We start from the raw sequence: 24,953 nt of genomic DNA, 5'->3' as shown, positions 1-24,953 counted from the left end.
TTTGATAGCGCTTTAATATTCATTTGTCTCGCACACTATGATATACCTAAAACTAGAATTTTTAACATCATCAACTTATAAACAAATATACTGATTATATATGGCGTTAAAATCTCTTATAATAATGGAAACAACGTATGTTCCATTTTGCCGGTTGAGGCCACTGACTACAGGAACAAAATTATATCAAACCCATTTGCTCAATTTCTTTGTCGTTTAGTATGCTGCACAAAAGTCATTAAAAGCATATATATACTGATGATATATATTTATGTGTAAACATGCAAATAAATGGACGCGCGCACACAGAAAATAAGGAAAAATAAATTATTTACGCTGCGTAATGGGACCTACTTTACGGCGATAATCATATGTGTCCACATCAAGCACGTGACACGTCTCAAAGTTTCCAATGGCAAATGGGACCCACGACGATCCTATGCTACGATGCGTTAGCTGAGCTGGCACGATCTTACTATTCTATTATGCCTTCATGATTAATGAGTTTGTTTTTTGGGAAATGATGTTATATTCCATCAACTTTATTTTCTCTCTCTCGGATACTCGCCAATAATTCCATCACCAAAATAAAACAAGCCATGAAAGAATTTCAGATACTGAGCGAACCTATCTATTATATATGATATATCATATACATATATATATATATATATTTATGTATGTTATAAATAATATATTTATAAAAAGGAGACTGAATGTAGACTTCCATGCTAGCCAGTATTTTATTTTAGAACCGATAGAGAATCAAGGATTGAGAGATCGTATATTATCAAGGCTTACCAATACCAGAGCAGCTTACAGTATTTATACTAAGCTAGACTACAATAAGCGAATACAATCTGACCATAAACTATCTATTGTGCTGATGTGGATGCCACGTCACGACACTCCTTAAAATAACAAAAAATAATAGATAATATATTCCCGATAAAAAAAGTTTGCTAGTTTTTAAGTTTTATCATAACTTATGGTTCATAAGATATGTATAGTATACGACACGTCCATGTCTTGTAATGTGATAGATTTTAGAGTGGTTCTAAATATATTACTTTTTAATGATCTGGTGGCAGTGAAATAATACTCAAAAGTTGAACATTCTAAATATATTATTTCTCTCACCACTTTATTAATTTAATTTAAAGCTACTTTTATCATCAGCACATGGGATAATTTTTCGTTTCTCACCCAATCGAACAGAGCAATAGTGAAGCATATTATATATTATGATGAAATTAGTTAGAGAAAGAAAAGTGATAGCTCAAAGGCTATCTTTTCTGTGATGTGAAATACTTTTTTTTTTCTTTTCTGTTTGGCTTTTGTAGACCCTTGAAAATCCCTTTAAGTAATTGGTTTCTCAGCAAACAAAGAAGTTAGATTGCTATCAAACACTTTGGTATCGGATATACGTCTTGACTATTGCCTAACTTGATTTGATTGATCATCAAAGAGTATATAATAAAGAGATGTGGACACACTGAAAATTGTACTAAATAGTAAATAATATTAGTTCCATAATAGAGAGAAGAAGAAAAGAAAAACTAGGCAGTTACATTGCTTCAAGGAATAATATATATAAAATTTTCAACTCCCTCTCCAAAAAGAAAAGAAAAAGAAAGAAAAAGGAAAAGGACTAATTATCAACCCATACAACATAAGACTTTAGATCTGTATAAGGCTCAATAATATCACACCTTTTTTTCCTTGCTGAAAACCATCAACAATAGATCTTACAATGCAAAAAAGAAAAAAAAAAGGATAAGAAAAGAAAGAAGAAAAAAAAGCTTAAAAAAAAGTTACAAAGGACAATCTCTTTACACACTTTGCATATGGTAGGTATGGTTCTCCCTAAAATAGAGCTTTTGCTCAAAAATTAACCCTTTTTTTTCTTTATAAAATATAAATTGGGGAATAATAATAATCTAGTGATGATGATGATGAATTCAAGTCTTGTGAGGTGGGCATTGGTAACACTTTGTGAACAAACCAAAAGAGTGAATTTGTTGGACAAAGTTGAGCATGCTTGCCCATCCCCCAAACCCAAATCCAACCACAAAAACCCAAACCACCACAAATGTGTTCACTGAGTACAGCCCTGCCCATCCTCCTACAACTCTTGGTGGCCTCTCCACAGCATTCTGTCCCACCAAAAAAAATTAAAAATTAAATCAAAATCCCACAAGCTTTATCCTAAAAAAAAAAAAAAAAAATACATATATTTGTCACGTGGCATATAAAATGGATATACATGTATATGTGTATACCTCTCTAGCAGCTGGAGAGGCAAAAGTGAGCATGTGAGCAAGGGCAGGAATAATGTAGACAGTGAAGCTGACCAGAAGTGAGCCCACAGTTGAGTTGATGGGCCCAAAGAAAGGGAATATGATAGCCAAGAACCATATTGGGATCACCACTGGCAGCCTTGCTATTGCCCTCTTCAACAAGCTCTTGGTCTCATGAACACCAATGAACTTTTCCCACACAAAGTACAAGGGTGTGCAAGCAAACCCAAATGTAATAAACTACACATAGAATGATCAAAATCAGTATCTGATCAATGGTACTCAGACATCTGTGACTGTGATCGAGATATTGACCTGATGGATGAGCATGAGCACGACCGCGGTGTCTCTGAACCCGGTTCTCGGGAGCAGAGACAGCGCGTTGGAGTGCGTGAGAAGAGCGTCTCCGTAGGCCCAATAAACGGCCGAGGCCGAGGGTAGGGTTAGGGTTAGCACGTAGAGTGTTGCCACCAAGTAGATTAGCTTGAATTTCTGGGGCTTCCACATTGCATGCATGATTTCCCTGTTGCATGATTTCCAAATTAATAATTATACATCATTATGAACGTGAATCTCTTATCTCGCCAATAATAATAGTGAATTAACACTAACACTGTGACAGCGTGTCCACCAAAAGTGTAGAGAATGTTGGTTGCCCCAGTGAAGTAAAGCACCAATTTGGATGGGCCAGAGTGCTTCACTCCCTCAATCTAAAGAAGAAAAAAAAAAAAAAGTTAATTTGGATACATAAAAAAAATAAACACATGACGACAAACATTAAGTATACATGATTTGATATAATGAATAAATAATAGACGGACCTGTCCGTGGGCAAGGGCAGCGATGGTCATATACCATGCAGTGTAAGTGGTCATGATTAGGCCCAAAAACGACCATATTCTATAATTGTGGAACGAAGGAATGAACACAGTGGTGGCACAGCAAGCTCCAAATATGTACGTCCAAGTTCTCTTGTCTAGGTTGTCGTTTATGTAGTATATGTTACTGAAAATATATACACACTTTCATTTATTAATATTATTAGCTAGCTAGCTGTGTCTGACATAACATATATACATATTTAATAATAATTTACATATTATTCTTATATTCAACATTAATCATGCACGAGAGAGACATCACTATGATTAAATAATAAATTAAATATAGGTGAATATTTCTTCTGCTATGTTACTAATACTATATATTCATGTATGTATATTCCGATGATAAGATAACTATAATGAAACCTCTACCTGGCACAGGCAATCAACTGAATAACGGAGCCGAAGAGAAGAAACGTGCAGTTGAAAAAAAGGCCAGCGTTTCTCCAGTGTTTCCCGAGAAGCCCGTCCAGAACTTCGAACCACTGTTGAGTTATAAACACGCATGTATATATATATGTCAACTGTATCTAAATAGACTTATAGTACATACATGTGTCATATGTTAAATGTATATACCTGTATGACATGATTCCTGAAATCAACTTTTTCCCTCTCTTTCCTGGTTCTGTACTCAACATAAAGCACACTGATAAGATAAGCAGTCCAACTTCCCATGAGACCGTAAAACAGCTGGAATACAATCCCAGACGCCATTCCCAGTTGAGAGAACGAGTACGGCAGTGTCAAAAGCACTTGAGCAACCTATATATACATATATATATATACATAACATTAATAAATATATGTGTAGAATATCGATATGAGAGAGAATAATATGAATAAATAAAGATATAATTTGAATTTGCCTGGTTAGAAGAGCAGCTGAACCAAGCGTCATAGGCGGAGCCACCGTGCCAGAACAGCGTTGAAAATTTGGTCTTGGCAGATTTGGGACTACCAGACTCTTCACCCTCTAACTCTCTCTCCATTTCCACGTAGTTCCCAGCTATCACTGTCTCTACTTTCTCAGATGCCATGTTGTTTATATAGCAGATTATTTATTACGATGATATAAATGGGAGTTTTTACATAAGTACTGGAGCTTCTTCTTTGCTTGGCTGTGTGTGTGTGTGTGTGTTTTGGAGAAGCAAATGGAAGAGTGTGTGACTCTTTAAATAGATAGATGAAAACTGAACTCTCTATCTTTCTCTCTCCCTCTCTAGTCTCTATAAAGCTTTCACTATCTCAATGTTAATTGTTTTCACTAGAATAATTGAGTCACCCTAGTGGGTATTGGTTCGTGACATACATATACGTCAACGACTAGTAACATTAATACTTTTATCTCTATTCATGTACAGCATAAATAACTAATTTCTAGTTTGAAAAAAATTAGGCGGAATACTCACTCTAGTTATATTATTTATAAGTCTTTTTAGAGTTGCTTTTTCCTCTCATATCATTTTTTATGTGTAAATAATTATAATTCATTGCGATTATGTTTTATGCCGGTTTCTTTATAATTTAGTGGTTAACATTTACAACTTGAAAAATTAATTTGTAATTTTGAAAATCAACCTGTTTGTTTTTTTAAATCAATTTAAATAAATATTTTGTTTATTTTCAAAATTTCCCTTTTAGTTTTTCGAAATGGGCTTTGGAAGAGACTTGATGGGTCCATTTAAGCATGTATTACACGAGCGGGATGGTCCACAAAGCACCGATACCAATTAGCTTAGATGATATAATCGAGTAATAATCAAAAGGAAAATGTATTCGTTTTCCGAGAAAATTCAATAATTAAATAATTTGGGTGTTGATTTTAGAATGAGAGAAAATAGTGGGAAGAGTTTATTGTAGGGTTAGACTTTGGGTAGGGATTTGAGTGCGTGTAGGGAATGCCTAAGATGGAGTGAATGATTGCTTTAGAGATGGGCTTTGGTGCTAAACATGATTAGTACCACACGTGTGACAACTGGCTTTACATAATAAAGAGACCATTTTCTTCCTTTTTCTTTCTTTTTTCCAATCTTTTTTTTGTGATAAGCATTGTTTAGTGAACCTAATCGTATTTTTTTTTCTCTTTTAGGGCCACCATTTAAGCGTCTCTAATGATCACATATATTAAAGTATCTTTCAGAAGGTTGCAATACAACGTTTAGGTTGTAGATTTTTTATTTCTTTTTTGATGGATCGTCTTGTTCTAATAGAAGATTTTGTTTTAGAAACTAATGGTTTAGTGATACTCAAGAGGCAACTGCTTTTTTTTTTTTTTCTGTATGTAATTAGCTATTTGGTTGTAAACTTTCAGCTTAATATTGTGTTATGTAGCTAGTTAGGAAATTAGGAGGTTTAATTGTAAAATTAGAATTATTAAATTATGTAATTATTAGAATTTAGTTTATGTAAATATAGTTTTTGGAAGATAAGATTTTGATTAGGCAATTAGAGTTATTATGTTGTGAAATTGTTTGTATAGCTACTTATATTTGAGTTTATCTTTTATCAATTAATGAAATCGTCTCCAATTAAATAACTTAATCTCTCTGAAAATGAGAACATATTAATTAAATTTATGTGAAATATTGCGTGTTCTTGAGTATTCTCGTTAGCGAAAATAAAAAATTTCTCTCATCCGGAGACGAAATCTCGGAGTTGTAATGTGCTCTACTTTGAGGAAGACAATAAAAAGACACCAATGTACTCATTTAATTTAATGTAAATTTGGCCATGTTAATGCAATTTTATTAGAAGAATTTATTTCAACTAGCAATCTCCTAACTTCTTTTAAGATTCTAGCCAAAATTTCATTTTATTGGTAAATAGTTCACCGGACCAAAGTAAATTAAATTAACTAAAATAGTTAATTGAATTTATTTCGGCTTGGTGGACTATTTTTTTTTTTAATAAAATGAAATTTTGACTATTTTTTAAAAATAAGATGAGCTATGGAGCATAACTGGCCTAATAGTCTCATAATGTTTATAAAGCTATATATCTACCAAATCTTTTATTTATTTGTATCTAAGGTTGCATACACAAATATATTTGAATAATTACAATGATATAATGATATATATTTGGTATCTTAATTGTTAATTGATAGAGAGAGGATATTTATTATATTATTTGGTAGAGAGGATATCTGGATATGTATGCTTGGTTCTGCTGTGTCGTTGCCTTCATTTCAGCAAAAGCTCGTACATTGTCACAAATGAGATTTTGTGGTGGGTCTGATCCAACAAACAAGATTTTTATCTCCTTTTCAACAAATATTGTTCTTTTCTTTTTGCATTAATCCATTGATTGTTCAAAGAAATATCTTGCTTTGTCGTAATACACAAAAAGATGTATGATATGCTGGAAAAAAAAAAAAAAAAAAAAGATGTATAAGAGATGCATATAGATTCGTGGTATTAATCGTTTAAATTAGTACTTGGTTGACAGAGGAAGAATAAAAAAAGCAATACATGTCACGATAGAAAAAATAATTCGTGATAAATGATTTGTGATGTATTACCGTGCGTGAAAACAAAATAAATGTCCTTTATTTAAAACGACTTATGATATTTAAACTTCACAGAATCAGAATCACATTGATCGACAAATAACAGCCATTCACACAATTCAGAATGTCCAGTAAAAAAAAAAAAAAAAAAAAAAAAAAAAAAAAAAAAAAAAAAAAAAAAAACTTTTGAATGCTCATATTATTATGATTACATATATAAAAGAGAAAACACACTCTTGCTCACAAATTACTATTCATTTTAAAGTATCTATTCATTTAATTATTTGAAATTACATAAATGCGGCTAAATGTTATAATCCCTTAAAATTGTTAAAATTACACAAAAATAAACTTTTGACTGTTCACATTATACATATTGTTGAACCTTTATTTTATTTATCTTGAATGGTTGATAGCTACAACACCATAGTCATCGTTGACATAAAATAAATAAATTGTATGTGAATAAAAAATATCACGAATGATGGAGAAATTAGGATTTTTATGCACATAAGTGTGGCTAGATTTTGATGCTAGTAGTGAGTGATGAGCTAATCGCTAGCTGTCTAAATGGGCCTTGGTATGGTAGGTCCATTCAAGACCAAACCTACATGTCCAAATTCGAGGAAATTGGACCTTTTTTCCTCTCTCCCTTTCTCGGTCTAGATTCATAAATTTTAGATGATGTTAATAATGGTGAACGAAAAGGGATACAAAAAGATTAAAAAAAAAAAAAAAAGGTTGAAATATGTATGTAAAGAGAACTTTTTATATATAAGTATGAAGTCATAAAAACATTTAAGTATCTGGAAGGACTACTTAAGCATCCCCTTAACGCGTAATGTATGTCGTCATTACCTTTGATTATTTTTATAATTTCAGTTTGTCGGCATGGTAGTTTCTCCTCCTGATGTGAAATGCAATGTTTTCAAATTCAAGAGTGACTTTTTTTAGGATGAATGGAAAAGTTAAAATGAAGTAATGTAAACTAGGGCACCTGTAGTTAGTGTGGTGAGTGTTCATATCAAGGTTGATCTTTATGAAAAGTGTGAGCGATTTAATCGTCTCTACGCTATGATCGTAAGACCAAAGTACTTATTGGGGGTAATAAGCTCTATTGAGAAACATGACGGAGTTCGTCTCTTATTGAAAGCAACTGACGAACAATACATTCATTCATGAGGCAGAATGAGCTCACATGTGGAAGCTATCGATTCTGGCAGTTTGGTGTTAAGTAGTGTGGCTTTATTTTTATATAGAATTAACCTCTTATGCTCCTAGTTTTTCTAAGAATTTAATTTGAGTTTCAAAACTTGTGCCCTTTGTTTCTAACTTTAACTTTTCGGATAATGGTTTCACATTATTAAATAAATACGAATTAATTGGTTATGTACTGTCTGATAGTCTTAATTCAATCACATTGCAAAAGAACATTACTTATAACTCAAGGAATGTTAATATTGGGAGCGTATGAATGAATGTTCTTCTCTTTTGTGGCACCGACGATTAGGAAATATCTCCATTTTGAGAATTAAAAGATTAGTGAATGAAGAAATACTTAGTGCTCTTGAATTTATTGACTTTGAGACTTGTGTGGATTGTATAAAGAGAAACAATCAAATAAGACTAAAAAAAGGTGCACAAAGAAATATTGAGATATTAGAAATCATACTACAAATATTTGTTGTCCTTGCATGACACAAGTATTCTGAAATATTTTAAAACATTTATAAATTATTTCTCACAGTATATGTATCTTTATTTATTCAAAAAATTGGCTACGTAAGCCACCTAAACTATATGAATTGTAAATTAACCAACCTTTGGTAAATAATTTGTAAATAGCCAACTTGCATACGTGTCAGCCTATTAACTACCTAAAATATATGTTTGGTTGTGTTAAATAAGGCTTTTATTAATCTGTTAATAAGTTTACTTGGCTATTTGCAAGAAATTAACCAAAGGTGGGCTATATCTCAATCCACTATATCCGTGTGGCTATATAACTTAATAACCCTTATTTATTTTGTTCTAAGGGCGAATCTATGGATGCCTTTAAAGTTTTCAAGGCTGAAATAGAATAAAATGCGGTAAACAAAGTAAGATAGTGAGATGAGATAAAAGTGGATAATATTATGCTAGAATAGAGAAGCACTTAGAGCATTTGCAAAATTTATTCAAGAGCATGGGAGTGTTTCCCAATACACTATGTTTGGGACACCATACTAGAATAGTGTGTTGGAAGAAGAACCCAAACTTTAACAAACATGGTAAGTATGAGTAAAACAATAAAAAAAAAAAAAAAAAACTTCCGTATGCATCAAAGTTGATCCACTGATCCACTAATTTGCGGACAAGATTGCACTCAAATTAATGATAATGCCCATTGATGATTATAGCACTATAAATACAAAAATGATTTCGAGATCTTTAAAGTCACTCATACCTTCATAAACTAACACTATATAAGAGTGAGAGCTTAGAATAACTATACAATATAACTCACTGAACAGGGAAGCTCTCGCTAGAAAATGCAATATTGGCGGAAGATGATCAGATCTTTTTTGCTTTCGCATTTACGTGTTCATATCATTTAGAATATTTGTAGTAGGTGTGATAATAATCTCTTAATATATATATATATATATATATATATATATATATACACAAATTGGCTAGGATAACTTTAAATACATACATCAATGCTAAATTGAGCGTCAATATGGTTGAAAAACTATCGGTTCCTCAATCAAATACTATGGAATATTATTGTACATAAATTACCTATTTTGAGGAATAGTTTTTAGTGGAATTGTTTGGAGGGTGGGCAAAACCAAACTTTGATTAGGGCGCTATAATTATTTACTCAATTTCAAACTTGATTTTAAGGAATTAACCAACGTTTCATTTCTTTTGGTAAATTAGCCATTTACCAAAATTAACGTATATTTATCAAAATTAACGTATGAAAATACTAATGACAATCATGTAAAATACTATCAGTTTAATGAGGTCACGTCACCAAATACGACTAAATTTAAAAGATACTTAAAACTTTGAGTAGATTGCAAATTCAATATTTCAAGTGACCTAGCCCGTGAGATTTTCCGTTTATTACATCACGATATATATGTAAAGCTCTTCAAAATCCTTGTAAACCTCTTGGTCAAATTCAAAATATCAAAAGATACTATCTTCCTAAACCTCAAGTATGATATAAGGGTTTATGGGGTTGATTAAGATTGATCTTCAATGTGTCGAAAGTGTTATACAACATTAGAAAATACAAAAAAAATTTAACTACTCACTTGAGGAAGGCGCGGAATTCTTCAAGGCAAGCGTGGGCGCGATTCCATAAAATCTCTGAAGCCCTGACACCTGTCTTAAGGTGTACGGTGCGCCATACTTAAGTTTCCAATTTGTACGAAATGTCTCGAAAACGTGCCATGTTTCTTCGAAATCGTACAATTAATAAGCTCGTCAATAGAAATCGCTAGAAAACTGAAAAATTAATGAAAAAGTCATTAAAAAACACTCGCTGGGATTCAAGTTCAAGCGCATTAGAACTGTTAATAATTTAAACCTTACATGTTCCCATAAAAAGAATAATAAAAATATAAAATAAGTGCATGTACAAGTTCTTAATTTACTTTGAAGTTCTGAACAGATTATTAAAAAAAAAACCCAATCATTGCCGTTTGATCAGATACCAGTCAAATTAAATTAAAATTATAAGAAATATTCCGCAGAGGAGAATGCACCGTATAATATTCACGTCTAAACACTTTTTTACAGCTTAATTCTCTGTAATACGATTCAAAGAGCCACTGCATATTCATAGTTGAAGAATATTTGACAATATGCAAAGAAACTTGAATTAGTTTACATATACGTACATATATTTACATATATATATATATATATATATATATATATATTTATATACGCCAAAGTGTATTGTAGACAATAGATTGATGAAAACCTTGTAACTAATTAACATATTGAAAAGGGACAAAGGAAGAGTTTTGGAACCTGAATAAAGTGCTTGAAGTTAAAAGAAAGGAGTAGGAAACGAATCAGAATAACGATCATAAAAAGTTTTCTTCGTGTTTCAAAATACTGCTCTTACTATATTGTGATTTAATTATCACTCCATATATAGCTCGTTCCACACGTATACTTTCTTCTTCTTTTTCATCATCATTTTCCCCTTGGTTTATATATATGGATCTGTATTTATGTGTTGTCTAAAGTTTTTATGATCCTAATTAGAGAGAAAAGATTAAAGAGAGAAAGGGGTCTATATGGAACCGAAATTCAGTATGCTTCTTCTAGTCTTTATCGTATTTATTTCGTCAGGTAATTAAATCAATTTATTTAATACTCTCTTGTTATTGTTATCACATTGTTTTCTTTATAAACAAATTAGCTTATTATTTAATCATTCAATTATATTACTTGGATCTTTTAGTAGCATGGAAACTTCTGATTATTTTTTCTCCCTGAAAGGAGTAGCGTCCCTATTACAGCAATAGGTTTCAACATTTTTTAAGGATATATTTTTTTTCTTCTTCTAGTTACTCTATGCGTTTAGATGAATTTTGCAGGTGAGAAATGTAGAGAATTTTGCTTTGAAAAAGAAAAAATTAATTATCCATTGAAAACTTGAACCATAATTATACATTATTTATTTTGACCTCTTTGATCATGATTAATTAGAGATCCTGAAGTTTTGCCGATATTATTTTCTCCCTGAGAGCAGTATCATTAACTTTAAATATATCAAAACACTTGGTATATTAATTTATTATTTTATTTTAAAAATATATTCTTGTTATTGCACAACATAATATAAGCTTGATGCTAATACTTTGAAAACTTTAACACATTTTTCAGTTTTTTTTTTTTTTTTTTTTTTTTTTTTACATTAATTAGCAAATTACCCATATTTAAACTTTTAAATTGCTATTTAGTCAACTTTTAGTAAATATTTGGTAAATAGCCAACTTTTATTACGATTACAACTATTATATACAATTATTTACACTATTATTTACAACTGATTACACAAAAGTTGGCTATTTATACCAAATATTTATTAATAATTGGCTAAATAGCAAACCATACATGTAAATATAGTTATATATCTACTGAACCTTTTTTTATATATAAAAACATTAGGTAAGTAGCCAACTTAGACGTTTGAAATTGGTATATAGCCAACGTTTGGTAAATAGACATAAACATGACGTGGCATTCCTGGTATACCATTTCATTGAAATAAAAAGGTAAGATATTTACGTCAATTTAAGCGTGTAAATACGTGGACGTGGCTATTTACAAAGTATTTACCAAACATTGGCTAAATAGCAATCTCAAAATGTAAATATGGCTATATTCCTAATGGAGTCTTTTTTTTATTAAGACTTTAATAGATTTGCATAAGTGTGTATCCCTGCATCACTAGTTTATAAAATAAACTTACATATATGTCCCAAACAATTCTTACATAGACAATTGTTTTTACAGGAGTAAGATCTTCAGAATCAACTAGGACTTTCACATTGATAAACAATTGCAGAGAGAAGATCTGGCCGGCGATCACAGCGGGCCCAGGGTTTGACGGCGCGGGCTACACGCTGAGGTCGGGGCAGTCGATCGTGGTGAAGCTCCCGCTCGGGTGGAACGGGCGCATATGGGGTCGAACGGGTTGCAACTTCAGCTCGGATGGGGTCGGGACTTGCCAAACCGGCTCGTGCGGGGAAACCTACAAGTGCGCTGGCTCGGGGAAGACCCCGGCCAGCCTGGCCGAGTTCAACCTCGCGGCCGACAAGGACTTTTATGACGTGAGCCTCGTCGACGGATTCAACCTCCCCATGGTGGTGACCCCGATAAACGGTGTCGGGAACTGCAGTGTGGCCGGGTGCGACGGCGACCTGCGCGTCAGCTGTCCCGCTGAGCTGTCTGTTCGGGCGAACGGACATACTGTTGGGTGTCGGAGCGCGTGCGACGTGTTTGATACTGATGAGTATTGTTGTCGCGGAGTGTATGGGAACTCGGCCGAGTGCCGACCCACGTACTACTCCACGAAGTTCAAGAAGGCTTGTCCAAAGGCGTACACGTACGCCTATGACGACCTCACGAGTTTGTTCACGTGCACGGTCAATGATTATGTCATCGCCTTTTGCACCGAGAGGTATAGTGTTCCGAACTATGAACTCGTGACCTTATAGATCTTTAACATGTCTTCTAAAGATGATAGCTCTTTGAACTCTCATATTAAACCGGATCTCAATTTTTATTTTTCTTTTTTGTTTCGTGTTCGTCAAGTACATCATGTTCTATCTTAAAATTATTAGTAGGAGTAACACTACTTTATTAATCTTATTAAGTCATTTTTTTTATTAATGATGTGACATTATTAACCTATCTTCCGAAGGTGGTAGCTCGAGCTCTACTTTGTTTTAAGTTTTTGGGATATTGATATCATGTTAATGGAGATTTCAAATTTATTGGTAGAAATAATTTGTCTTTATAAACCTTTTTTTTAGTCTGAAATCCTTAATAGCTTCATATCAAATAAAGTTAATGCAGGAAAATAAATTTCTCTTTTATGTTTCCAAACTTGCCAATACGCAAGGAATTATCATGATTTATATACTTTGCTGCCACTTGAAGTTATTAATACCATTGAAATGTGTCTCTAAAGCCTGCTGAGAAACGTTCGTCCCAATCAATTAATTTAGAATAACATATTATATAGATTATATTTTGATATCATTCACTTTGAGGAAAAAAGCCTACTGAATTTATGAATGTAGTTAGGTTACGAATATAAATTATGTACATGTGTCTTTTTTAATTGAGCGATATCATCATTTGAAGCATATTTCTGGTTAATTTGTAGCAATTGCTCAAGTCCGAGAACACATATAATTGATTATCTAACTCTATTTAATTTCTTAAAGGAATCAATATATATATATATATATATATATATATATATATATATATATTAATTTCAAAGAAATTAAAATGTACTAATTTGAAATCTCTCAATACTATGGCAGGACACATAAAGTGTGCTCGGTCCATAACAATAAAGTGATATGCAGTGGATCGCCAGGTTTAAAGGCGTTTATTGGGAACTCGTGGGCTTTGATGATTCCTTTGTTGTCCATCATCAATGTATGGATTTTTTCTTAGAGAAAAATCGTTTGTATACCTTTCTTTTTTTATTTTTGTGTGTGTGTGTGTATACATTTAGTTCATAGGTGTTTATTTAAACATAATGGTGTACATATCGTGTCAAAGTTTGTTCTGTGTTGTTCTTTCTTTATAAATTTGATCGACGTAGAAATGGCACAGTTCACATCACATGCGTACGTGGCATTAAATGAAAATATGATGGACATTATTATCATTTCTGGCTTCCGCGTAAGGGCGGACATTGTGGGCTTGGCCCTCAACTTGGTCTAAATTCTAAAATGGGGCCTAAACACAAAACAAGCAGTCCAAAAATAAGGGGGGGGGGGGGGGGGGGGGGGGGGGGGAATTACAAATACAACCACTTTTAAGTGTAATATTTCTAAAATAGCGGTTATTTAAATTCTTTCAAAAATACGGTAAGCAATTATTTTCCTATTAAATGAAACTGTAAACAATACATAAAGTTAAAACTAAAAAAAAATTATAAAAAAAGATTAAACATTCGGAAAAAATGATTGTCTATAACTTAAAAAGGGCTATTTTAGTAATAACTTTAAACATGTTGTTTTCATGATAAAAAAAAAAAAAAAAAAAAAAAAAAAACCTGCTAACAGAGACAATTTCTACATAAAGAATGTGGAAATTGAATGTGAAGAAGAATTTGCAAATTAACATAACTAACGGTAGAAAACAATAATTTAATGGAATTTGTGTCGACTCAATATCCATATTGGGATGATCATTGACCGGTCTTATAGTAGTGCCAAAGAATGCGATCATGACTCAATCGGCGACCCAGTAAAGTGTGAAGCGCATCATGAATTTCTCTCGGCCAAAAAACCTCACTAATATGAGTAATATCCTATTCACTTTTACTCAAATAGATCAGATTTCTACTTTTATTGCATCGCGAGTCGCACGTAGTTCCGTAATTGGGTGGAAAGACAAAACACAGTGGATCTAGTTATCTTGAAAATCTACTTTTTTTTTCTTGTTACCGATCATCCAACGAGAAATGATTTATCTTGGTAATACTTCGCTTTGAGAACAAGGACAACGAGCTAATCCATCCACTTTTTTTACCCCCAATTAAATGTTATGTGGATTGAAAACCCTATAAAATCAATTTGTGGAAAATTGGACCTTAAGTTATCCAATCTAACCTACTTATGCAATCAAAAACTTATTTAAAAAGAAAAACTAATCACTTTATTAAAAAAAGAAAAAAAAAGAAAAGCAATCACTTAAATCTTGTATGAACCAAATCTATATTGTTAATCGCGTTTTTGGATTAGCACTAAGAACCGTCCGTGATTCGATCTAGGGTCGGACCCTATGACCGCACGTAGGTTGAGTTTGGTGAAGTTCTTCTCTTCTCGTCGTGTTTGTTTTATTCGGATCTTCGGGTTTTTGAGTCCTTGAGTTTCCGGATCTTGGGATCTTTCGTGTTCTTCGTTGAGTTCTTGAGTCTTTGCTTCTTTCAGTCATCAACCCTTTGAATCTTCCATGTTCTTCATGTTTCTCACGTGTTCGTGTTCTTCGTGTTCTTCGGATCTTCTAGTGTTCGGGTCTTCGGATCTTCGAGTCTCCGGGTCTTCGAATCTTCCACGTTCTTCGCGTTCTTCGTTGGGTCTTCGAATCCTTGCACTTTCACCTAACCGCAAGAAAACGTGAATCTAGAGGGACGCGGAAGGTTTTCCTTCGGCGCGTTCTCCGACGCTCAACATTAGTCGTGTTGTATTGTGTTTTTGGTAAACGATTTGTACTTGTCTCTATGTTTTCTAGAGAGGGAAAGTGATGGTGTGATTTTTGTATAGTTTTGACAAGTTGAGAGAAATTTACCTTGTGTTGTGAATGGGTGAGGTATTTATAGGGACCAAGGAGTTTGGTGAAGTGGTTGGTTGAGTGGTGGAGATGACCGGGTGGTCTTGGCCGAGTGAAGACGACCGGGTGATTTTGACCGAGTGAAGACGATCGGGTGATCTTGGCTGAGTGAAGACGACCGGGTGATCTTGGCCGAGTGAAGACGACCGGTGATTTTAGCCGAACGAAGACGACCAGGTGATCTTGGCCAAGTAAACACGACCGGGTGATCTTGGCCGAGTGAAGAAGACCTGGTGCTTTTGACCAAGTGAAGACGACCGAGTGGTTTTGGCCGGGTGAAGATGACCGGGTGGTCTTCCTTTTTTGCCGACTGGGTGGTCTTGACCTAGTGAAAATGACCGGGTGGTCTTCTTTTTTGGCCGACCGGGTGGTCTTGGCCGGGTGAAAATGACCGGGTGGTCTTCTTTTTTGGCCGACCGGGTGGTCATTCTTGTGATTTTGTCTTGAAGATTTCTCAAGGAGCCTAGCTTGAAAACATTATTTAAAAGTCTTTTGAAAGACATTTTATGAGAATTAGACTCGGGTTTGACTTCATGCGCTATGTTCATGGATTTGGGCCTTGTGCGTTGACTTGACGTGTCGTTTTTTATTTTAGGGTCTCGTTTTTATCTCGCGAAAATATCGTCGTAACATTAGTCCCCCAGTTTCTTGCGCGACTTGTCGTGTGAGAAATTCTCTAATCTTCTTCTCCGGTTCGTGGATCTCCGATGATAATTCCGAAATTCTTTTTAGTCGACTCCTTTTTTTTTCACATAGAAATATATTTATTTGTATGTACTTGGATTTTCTTTATATATGGCACTTCCCTTTTTTTTGTATATATTACATATATGTATAAATGTATTTCTAGGAACGTATACATACATACTTATTTGCATATCTTCCCAAATAAGCATTTATATATATAAGAAAAAAAATATGTATATATTTATACGTATATATTTTGGCTAATGGTGTTGGGATTTTGTTTTATGAATGTCTTTGAACTTTGAATAATATGTATATATTGAGAGGGAAAAAATATGGATAAATAAATGAAAACAAATACCAACACTTCACGTCAATGGGTAAGTCACACCATGAGGCTAGAAAGAGATAGGAGTAGTTGTTAAATAATGTCCACTTTCTCTCTTCTTTGACAGACACACGGTTTGTCTTCTTTTTGTTTTATTTATACATATATATATATATATATATATATATATATATAATACATATAGATATATATATATATATATGTATAAATATTAGGTATGTTTCATCAGCTAAGTATATGCAAGGATTAAAATATCGATAGCGATATCCATATCGTAGTTTTGATTTTACTGATATATCGAGTATCGATGGATATATCGATAGATATTTTATAACAATTTCAATACCGACTACCGATGATATCGATGATATATCAATGATATATCGATTACCGACGAATGCATCGACAAAAATAGATATTATGTATATATAATTTAATGATACATATAACAATTATATTTTCAATAGATATATATATATATATATATATCTATAAATTATCTATATATATTTATATCTATAAATATACGCATTGAATGAATATATAACATTTATTTGAATTTTGAACCACTTCATTTTAACTTGAAACAATGGAATGCAAAAATAAAAATAAAAAATCTTTGATGTTATTTAGCTAACAAATAAAGTTCACTTTATTGTGAAATTATTATTTTTTTTAAATCACTCCATATAAACCTATGTGGTTCTATGAATTTTAATAAGCAACAATGGATCTTCATACTCCCAAGAACTCAAGTTTATATTTTGGGCTTGTTTAGAGCTATAAAAATAGGTATTTCAGGAATAACTTTTCTGTTTTGACTGTTATAGTAATTTTTTAGAAAAAACGGTATTTTGGGAATAAAACGATTATGGTAATTTTTTTACCGAACTTCCCATTTTTCCTTGTTATCGTGGATATATCGAGATATATCGTCGGTATTTTGAACATTGAGTATATGTACTATACATATATATATATATATATATATATATATATATATATATGTATATGTACATCTTGACAATCCATAAGGTGATTGAGTATTCCTCTTTTCTTTATTTTATTTGTGTTCTTTTTATTTCTTTGAAAGAAGGAACAACCACTTTCGGGAAAAACATCTGAGACCTCTTCTTCCATTTTGAAACTGAAGCAAAACCCTAAAACTCATGCTTTCACCATTCTTGTCGGATTGAAGCTCATTTTGCCATAGAAATTCGTCAGATTTCAGGTGAGAGAAGATTCTTGACTCCTCTTTCTTTCGTATTTCTGTTTCCTTTTTTTTTTTTCCTTTTTCCGTTTTTTTATTATTTTCTCCCTCTTCATTGATGGTGCTCAACGACCCCATTGATGGTGGGTCCGAGATTCTCGATTATGTGTCATAGTGCGAAATTAATTTGACCAGTGTGGAAGCTTTCGTCCCGGGAGAAGAATTTATGGCTCGTTTGCTCGACGACTTATTTCCCACGGAGGGGGTTCAAGGTTCGAGCTCTTCGAAGCACGGTGACTTCAACTGGATGGAAATCTCGGCGGAAGCGAACCGAGCGGAACTCGTTGACAGTGACGGAAATCGTGTCTCCGACATCGGAGTTGAAGATTCTCGCGGTGCGTGAGTGGTGGGGTCACACACCGAGGTCATCCAGGAGATGGCGAGACGATCCCTCGGTGAGATTGTTCAGGCGAAGGAGATGGCGAGAATCTCCCCGGAGAATGTTCGAAGTCCGGAGATCGCCGGTGTGGGTAATGCGATGCCTTCGGTGCGAACGCGGGCCTGGACAGCGAGGGCGGTGAGGGAGAGCGGGGCGTCGGTCATTCCGCATGGATCTCATATGAGTCAGTGGCAGACTCGGGTCCGAGGTGGCCGACGAGGATCCGACGATCGGATGTCCTTCTTCGCCTCGCGTTTCTGGTACAAGATTTTCGCATGAACCGTCGATGTCGAGTCCGGTCGAGGTAGAGTCGACAACGAGTACTCTAGTGGTGAGAGTTGTCTCGGCGGCCGGAGGAGGTACGTTTCCTTTTTTTGTTTTGTTTGTGTTTTATGTTTTATCACCATATTGGTGGTTTGTGTATTCTGTTGATTCTTTCATACGTACAAAGTGATGAAACCATGGTCATTATAATTTGTCCATGCTATATATAATAACAGTAGTGTTTGGGCTATGTTTTGGGTCGGATGTGATCTTTTGTGCCCTTAGCTTCGTACGCACGGGATGTAATCATGTAACATTGTGAGCATATTTTTGTCTCACTCGGAGTCCGTCTTCTCATTGTTTTGCGTTGGGTTGGCAGGTCATCAATCCGATCACAAGACTTATTATCAGCTATTCGCATCCATGCCTTCCAATTAAGTCCTACTAGCTATCGGGTTATCTCGGCATGCTATATGATTTTATTATGGTTTTCTGGCTGAGCGATGACGGCGGGGGATTTTTGGGATTTGGTGAGGCTTACTAGCTTGCCTTCGATTTCAGGTTTGTACTATTTCATGGACCGTACTCGGAGGCCGGTGATTTTGGGTCTTCCTGAGAGAATTCGCAGGGGATGGAAGAATCGGTGGTTTTGGATTTGTGACAAGGTGTTCAGTATCGCTCCTCGAGAATTGGTCTTCCGGCTAGTTTCAATGCGAGCAAGGGAGCGAACATAACAGAGTTTTGCCAACTAATCCGGTCACTACCCGATGACGCGTTGTGTGCTAAGTTTTATCGGTCTCGTGTCACATGGCGGGAGTTTGGTTGGCTTCCATTTTGTCCGGGCGTGGTTGATGACAATGAGTCGTGCGCGTCGAGGGTCCCTGTTGCGTCTCTTGTGCCGAGTCCTACCCCGCTGCTCCCGGAGATCTTCGGGGGCACTTTTGAGGCCTATACAAAACTTCTCGGTGACTCCGTAGCTTCTCCCGTTCTGAATCTTTCTCTGGCTATCCCATGGGTTCCTTTATCACCATCTGGGGGTATTTTGTCAAATGTGGTCGCAACCCCCGATACTTTTCCGTCGAGGGCAGTTCCAGTGGTGTTGTCCGCGGATCCATTGATTTCCTCGCCCCGACCATTGTCAGTTGACGGTATTATTTATTGGCGTGGGAGAGGCGATTGTGTGTAGCGCGTGGATGATCGTATTCCACTGATTGTGTATGCATTCCCCATATTCATTTTCTCATGTTATTACATCAATTTTGCTAATTCCTTTCTTCTTCGCAGGGATGGCTCGAGACGCCCACGCTCGCAACGAACGCGGTGGATGGCCGAGGTCGCAGTACCCGATAGTTCGCAGCCCGGGTTTGTGCGAGACGGGAGTCGTACCGGCTCGCCCCTCTATTATTCCTGAGCATCCGTCGTTGGAGGTGTTTACAAAGAAGCGTTCTTCCTACCCCATTCCCGATGCTCTCGAGAAAAGACGAAAGGGAGACTCGTCGTCCACGTCGGGGCGCTGGAGGAAATTGGGTGAACGTATCACCGCGGTTGTCAAGGCGGTCCCGCACGAGCGGCTCACATCCGTGAGTCTGATGAGTTACTCGGAGTTGATGTCCTTCCACTCGGAACGTCTCATGATGGTTAGTGGTTCTCTTAATGCAAACACTTGGAGAAACGTATTTTTGTGCGAACATATGCTTTGGATATACGCGTCTTATTTTATATTGTCATTCTCCTTTGTAGGCTTTTGTCTATCGACGATGTTGTTCGGTCGTTTAAACATGAGGTGGACGAGTTGAATGGGACGATGAAGACCTTTGAGCGTGCTCGAGAGGACAAGGGCCATCTATCAAGGGAGGTGGACTGTTTGAAGATTGACTTGAAGAATTCCGAAGCGGAGAAGAGATCTATCTGTCACACCTCCGGTGACCTGGTGAAGCAAGCTCGTGAGCTACAGTTGGTGACCGAAAAGAAACTTCGGGATCGTGATGACGATGTGGCTTTCACGCGCTCAGAGATTGAGCGGTTGGGAAAGAGGATTGTTGAGCTTGAAGCGTCGGCCGCAGGTAACATTGACTCGTGTTCTCTTTGCTTGGAGTTGGACAAGGCACTTGAGTTGATTACTGAACTCGGAGTGTCTTTGGAGGCGAAGAACATCTCTTTGGAGTGGGATGCATGCTCTATGGTCGGAGGCAGACTATGATGTAGAACCTCGGTCCGTTCACCTTTAGTTACATCCCGCCAGAGTACATCGCTGCCGATGACGCGCGCGCGGCAAGGCGGGCGGCCGAGAGGGTCGAGGTATCGGAGGGTCCGAGGGTGTTAGGGGCTTCTGATGGCGAGGCGTACCGCGTGGCCCGAACCGCGAACAGAGATGTTCTGGAGGGCGCTGAGAGGATCAATGCTCTCGATGGCATCGGCGAGTAGTCTTGATGCTTTTTGTTTATTTGGCTATAAGGATATTATTGTATGTTTATATATGCGTTTCAGGGTGAACCATCATTTGTTGGCTATTTTTCTTTTTGATGACGCGGTTTGTTGTGCATCCTTCCGAGCCCTTATTATCTTTTGTTGGCCCTCCCTCAGGGGGTATTGCCGATAAATGAAAGCTCTCTCATTCGCATACTCATTTCCTTTTGTCTTTTAAATTTTTTTTTTTCTTGCCATACCCCGCTCTTTTATTCTCGCTTACTTGAATATCTTGTGAATTATGTAGAGTTAGTGCGTTTGTTGTTTCATGCATGAAAACGCTCGAGTTTGTGCGAGGCTTTTGACATCTTCTTCCTTCTCTCGCGCACCCTAAGGAGGCTTTGCGATGGGTCGAGGTCTCGATGGTGCAAGTTTTCTCATCTCATGCTTTATGGGATTCTTTGAGTTGTGCTCGGAGTCTCGGTGCCGCGAGCTCTCCCTTTTCTCGGATCCCACAAAAGCTTTTAGGTCAATCGGGGATTTGATGACGTGAGTCCCCTCATCTCGGATCGCATAGAATTCTTTGAGATACGTTCGGGGTTTTGACTCCGCAGTAACCCATTTTCTTGGATTCCATGGATGATTTGAGGTTGGTCAAGAACTCGATGGCGCGAGTCTCTTTATCTCGGGCCGCACAGAATTCTTTGAGATATGGTCGGGATTTTGACGCCGCGAAATCCCTTTTCTCGGATCCCATGGACGCTTTGAGGTGCGTTTGGGGCTCGACACCACGAGCCCTTTGTCGTCACGATTTCTATGCCTGCATGTTTAAATTAAATGCACATATACTTTTTTTTTTGCGTTAAATTCCGAAATATTTCCTCGGAAAATAATTATTACTCGCGACGAACTCGATAAATCCTTTATTTATTCCGAGATTTTCCATCACCTTAAGATAATTTAAATCAACTCGATAAACTTCAACGTCCATAATCCATTCAAGAACTTACTTGCGACACACGAAAGCTCATTTATTAACCGTAAATTTACAAACGGCGAGATTTAAAAGTTATCCTTTACATCCTTGCATCGGCCTGATTCCATTGCATTACTCCTACTCTTTTCGGCGTTGGGAACTTCATGAAGAGGTGGTACGTCGAGGTGACTACGCGAAGCTTGTTGAGTGTCGATCGTCTCATGATTATATTATGGGCAGAAGGTCGGTCCACAATCAAGAAGTTTACCAAACGCGTGGTTTGGACTTCCCCCTCCTGTCCAACGGTGATTGGGAGATTAATGGAGTCTTCTGTGTCGACACGTTCTCCCGTGAATCCAAAAGGCGGGGTCTTGACTGGGTCGGGTGAATTTCTCCGAGATCCATCCGGTCGAGGGCCGTCTTGAACAAAATATCGACCGAACTTGTTGGAATTGATCTAGGGTTTAAGAAAAATTTTAACGCTTCGTTAAGCGGCGGAATTTTAAAAATTTTCTTTTCAAGTAAAAACAGTTTTTACTAACCTAGACAAAGAGCAAGTACACATAAATAAAACTAATATGAGCATAATAAATTTACTAACCTTTTTAAAAGCTTGAACGTTGGTGAGCCTTCGGAAGGTTGAAAACGTTCGTCTCCTCGCAGCACGTCTCTCTTTCTTTCGTCGGCAACTCGAGCAACCACGATAGTTTCTATCACTAAATCACTCGAAATAAAAGGAATCGGTGAGTGGGCACTTTTAAACACTACGACTTAAGAACGAGTCTTGAAGTCGCAGAGCTAAACTCTAGGTCAAATGAGAACCTAGGTGCCAAAACAATAAAACGAAATTGACTAGAGAGAGAGAGAGAGGAGAGGGGCGGTCACAATGTCTAGAGAGAGAGTCTCTCAATCTCTAACTTGTGTGGAATGAATGAAATGAGAGGAATGATGTGGGGTATTTATAGGAGTAGGGTTGGCCTTGGAAAGAAGTAGTTTCCTCTTATTTTCCAAGCCTTTATGAACAATCTTTTATTACCCATTCCCATTCAAATATGCGCCCATCTCATTCAAATCCCCAAGGGATTAGTTTCCTCTTTTGTTTCCCTTCTTGGTTGCCTTGGCCGATTCCCTTTGTTTCCTCATAGATGAAATTTGTTTCCTCTTTTTCTTTTGGCAACTATCTTGATACATTTATGCACAAAATATTCTCTTTCTCTTGGGTATTTGGGCGCCCATTTCTCATCTAGAAGGAACTTCTAGAAGCTTTTTCATTTGTTCATGACAACATGAGAAAGGCCCATTAAGAATTTTAAATAAAATTCTTATGAAATGAAATTAATCCACAAGGCCCAATAAGACTAATATTGGCCGAGTGAAACATGTCATTAAATGACCTTGTCAAAAAAAATTTATTGACATTCATTTCATCATATGTCTCAAAGGACAAAAATACCATTTTGACTATTTTCGTTCTTGTTTTGACTTAGCTTCCAGTTTAACTATTCCTAATCGATGTGATCCGTGACAGTGACCTCATGGATCCAAATGAACAAAGCTTGAGCTAAAATACTTGGACTCAAAAGTTCACAAACCTTTTCCAAGTTTAGCTTAATGTCAACTGACTCCACTAAAGAGTTGACATTGAAAATCTCTCGGTTCAAATAAATTTATTTTCTACTCAAGAATTCAACCTAATTGTAATGAGTGGATCCACAGAATATTATCAGTGTTTACCCTTCATGAATATCATCAGCTAGTCGGGATTTACAAAATTACCATTTTACCCTTCTAGCTGTTATTTCCTCAACTCCTTTGTCGCTTGTGAATAAGTTAGAAACAACGTATTGACGAGGAGCTACAAGTCACATTGTTTCATCCAAAAGAGTCGGGACTCAATTTGGACACTGGCCAGTTCATTTATTCACACTCCAAGGAACAAAGCATGAGGTGATATATATTGCATTTCAGCAATCTTGTACATGAATTCCATATCTATGAGAACTTCACAAAGTTACTCATGACATACTCACAACTTAGTACTTCACCAATAGGCCTTTTTCGGAGTCACATAGTGAGTCCGAACTCTGAATTTCTCAAATGAGAATACTAAGGTGTGAAATGGCATGTCTCATTTCAGGATTAAGGTAAGCACGATGCAATTCATACGTAGTGACTTCGAGGCATAAGAAGTTAAATGGTTTGTTCTTATCTTGTCTCTAGAAGTGCACTGGTCAATTCAGTACCTTCGGAAGATACCTAGAAGAACTATAGAGTTTCCAACTCTCAATGCCTCATAACCAGACATCATAGATTCTTCTAACAATCATACTGAGGTCAATAGTTCTTTGACCCTTAGATTGCGAATATATCATTTTAAGCAAACTCGAAGAGTTTGTTCATGCAAATCTACATTTGTCTCTTTGTAAGTTGTTTAGTTTGTTTATGGACTAAAGACTAATGTTTTATCATAAAGCTTCAAACAGACACGGAAGAATGAATGAACGTTTCAACTTTTTATTAATGAATAAGCAATTACAAGCAAGAGTCTTCATAAGACTTTATTACATCAAATGCACAATATAAAGATTACAACTCTTCTTGTGGGCCTCATTGACAACAAATTCCCACTTGACTCAAAGAAGATGTGTGTAGTCCTTCATGCCTAATCCCTCTCGATGTTGGTCGAAGACCTTGTTCGCTAGGGCCTTTGTGAATGGATCTGCTAGGTTATCCACCGCTGAGATCTTCTTCACTTCCACGTCTCTGCGCTGCACGATCTCTCGAATCAAATGGTATTTCCTCTCAATATGCTTAGAGCGCTTATGGCTTCGAGG

At 36.1% G+C, this 24,953-nt stretch overlaps 2 protein-coding genes across 2 annotated transcripts; one reads left to right on the top strand and one right to left on the bottom strand.

Annotated features, from left to right (window-relative positions):
• Positions 1 to 1,550: 1,550 nt before the first annotated feature.
• LOC149391074 (auxin transporter-like protein 3) lies at positions 1,551 to 4,452 on the bottom strand. The gene is made up of 8 exons (XM_089618867.1): positions 4,054 to 4,452; positions 3,764 to 3,949; positions 3,557 to 3,669; positions 3,122 to 3,305; positions 2,913 to 3,010; positions 2,616 to 2,823; positions 2,283 to 2,540; positions 1,551 to 2,156 (listed from the first exon to the last, which is right to left on the bottom strand). The coding sequence occupies exons 1-8, from the start codon at positions 4,222 to 4,224 to the stop codon at positions 1,962 to 1,964; spliced, it is 1,413 nt and encodes a 470-aa protein (XP_089474993.1). The 5' UTR covers positions 4,225 to 4,452; the 3' UTR covers positions 1,551 to 1,961.
• Positions 4,453 to 10,924: 6,472 nt separating this feature from the next.
• LOC149391073 (Pathogenesis-related thaumatin superfamily protein) lies at positions 10,925 to 14,109 on the top strand. The gene is made up of 3 exons (XM_089618868.1): positions 10,925 to 11,054; positions 12,225 to 12,891; positions 13,766 to 14,109. The coding sequence occupies exons 1-3, from the start codon at positions 11,000 to 11,002 to the stop codon at positions 13,899 to 13,901; spliced, it is 858 nt and encodes a 285-aa protein (XP_089474994.1). The 5' UTR covers positions 10,925 to 10,999; the 3' UTR covers positions 13,902 to 14,109.
• The last annotated feature ends 10,844 nt before the right edge of the window (positions 14,110 to 24,953 follow it).

This window comes from Urtica dioica, chromosome 7 (genome assembly GCF_054948205.1).
Source record: "Urtica dioica subsp. dioica isolate 48M chromosome 7, U.dioica_male_clone48M_v1_H2, whole genome shotgun sequence".
In the NCBI taxonomy this organism is placed as follows: Eukaryota; Viridiplantae; Streptophyta; class Magnoliopsida; order Rosales; family Urticaceae; genus Urtica; species Urtica dioica.
Note: the sequence above shows the minus strand (reverse complement) of the source record. Positions and strands in the feature narration are given on the sequence as shown.

Excerpts from the sequence above, each read along its gene's own strand:
- LOC149391074 (XM_089618867.1), bottom strand. The coding sequence starts at position 4,224 with ATGGCATCTGAGAAAGTAGAGACAGTGATAGCTGGGAACTACGTGGAA. Across the intron at positions 3,011-3,121 it reads CTGCCCTTGCCCACGGACAG|ATTGAGGGAGTGAAGCACTC; the intron begins GTCCGTCTATTA and ends TTTCTTCTTTAG. Across the intron at positions 2,157-2,282 it reads CCTCTCCAGCTGCTAGAGAG|AATGCTGTGGAGAGGCCACC; the intron begins GTATACACATAT and ends TTGGTGGGACAG.
- LOC149391073 (XM_089618868.1), top strand. The coding sequence starts at position 11,000 with ATGGAACCGAAATTCAGTATGCTTCTTCTAGTCTTTATCGTATTTATT. Across the intron at positions 11,055-12,224 it reads TATCGTATTTATTTCGTCAG|GAGTAAGATCTTCAGAATCA; the intron begins GTAATTAAATCA and ends TTGTTTTTACAG. Across the intron at positions 12,892-13,765 it reads ATCGCCTTTTGCACCGAGAG|GACACATAAAGTGTGCTCGG; the intron begins GTATAGTGTTCC and ends ATACTATGGCAG.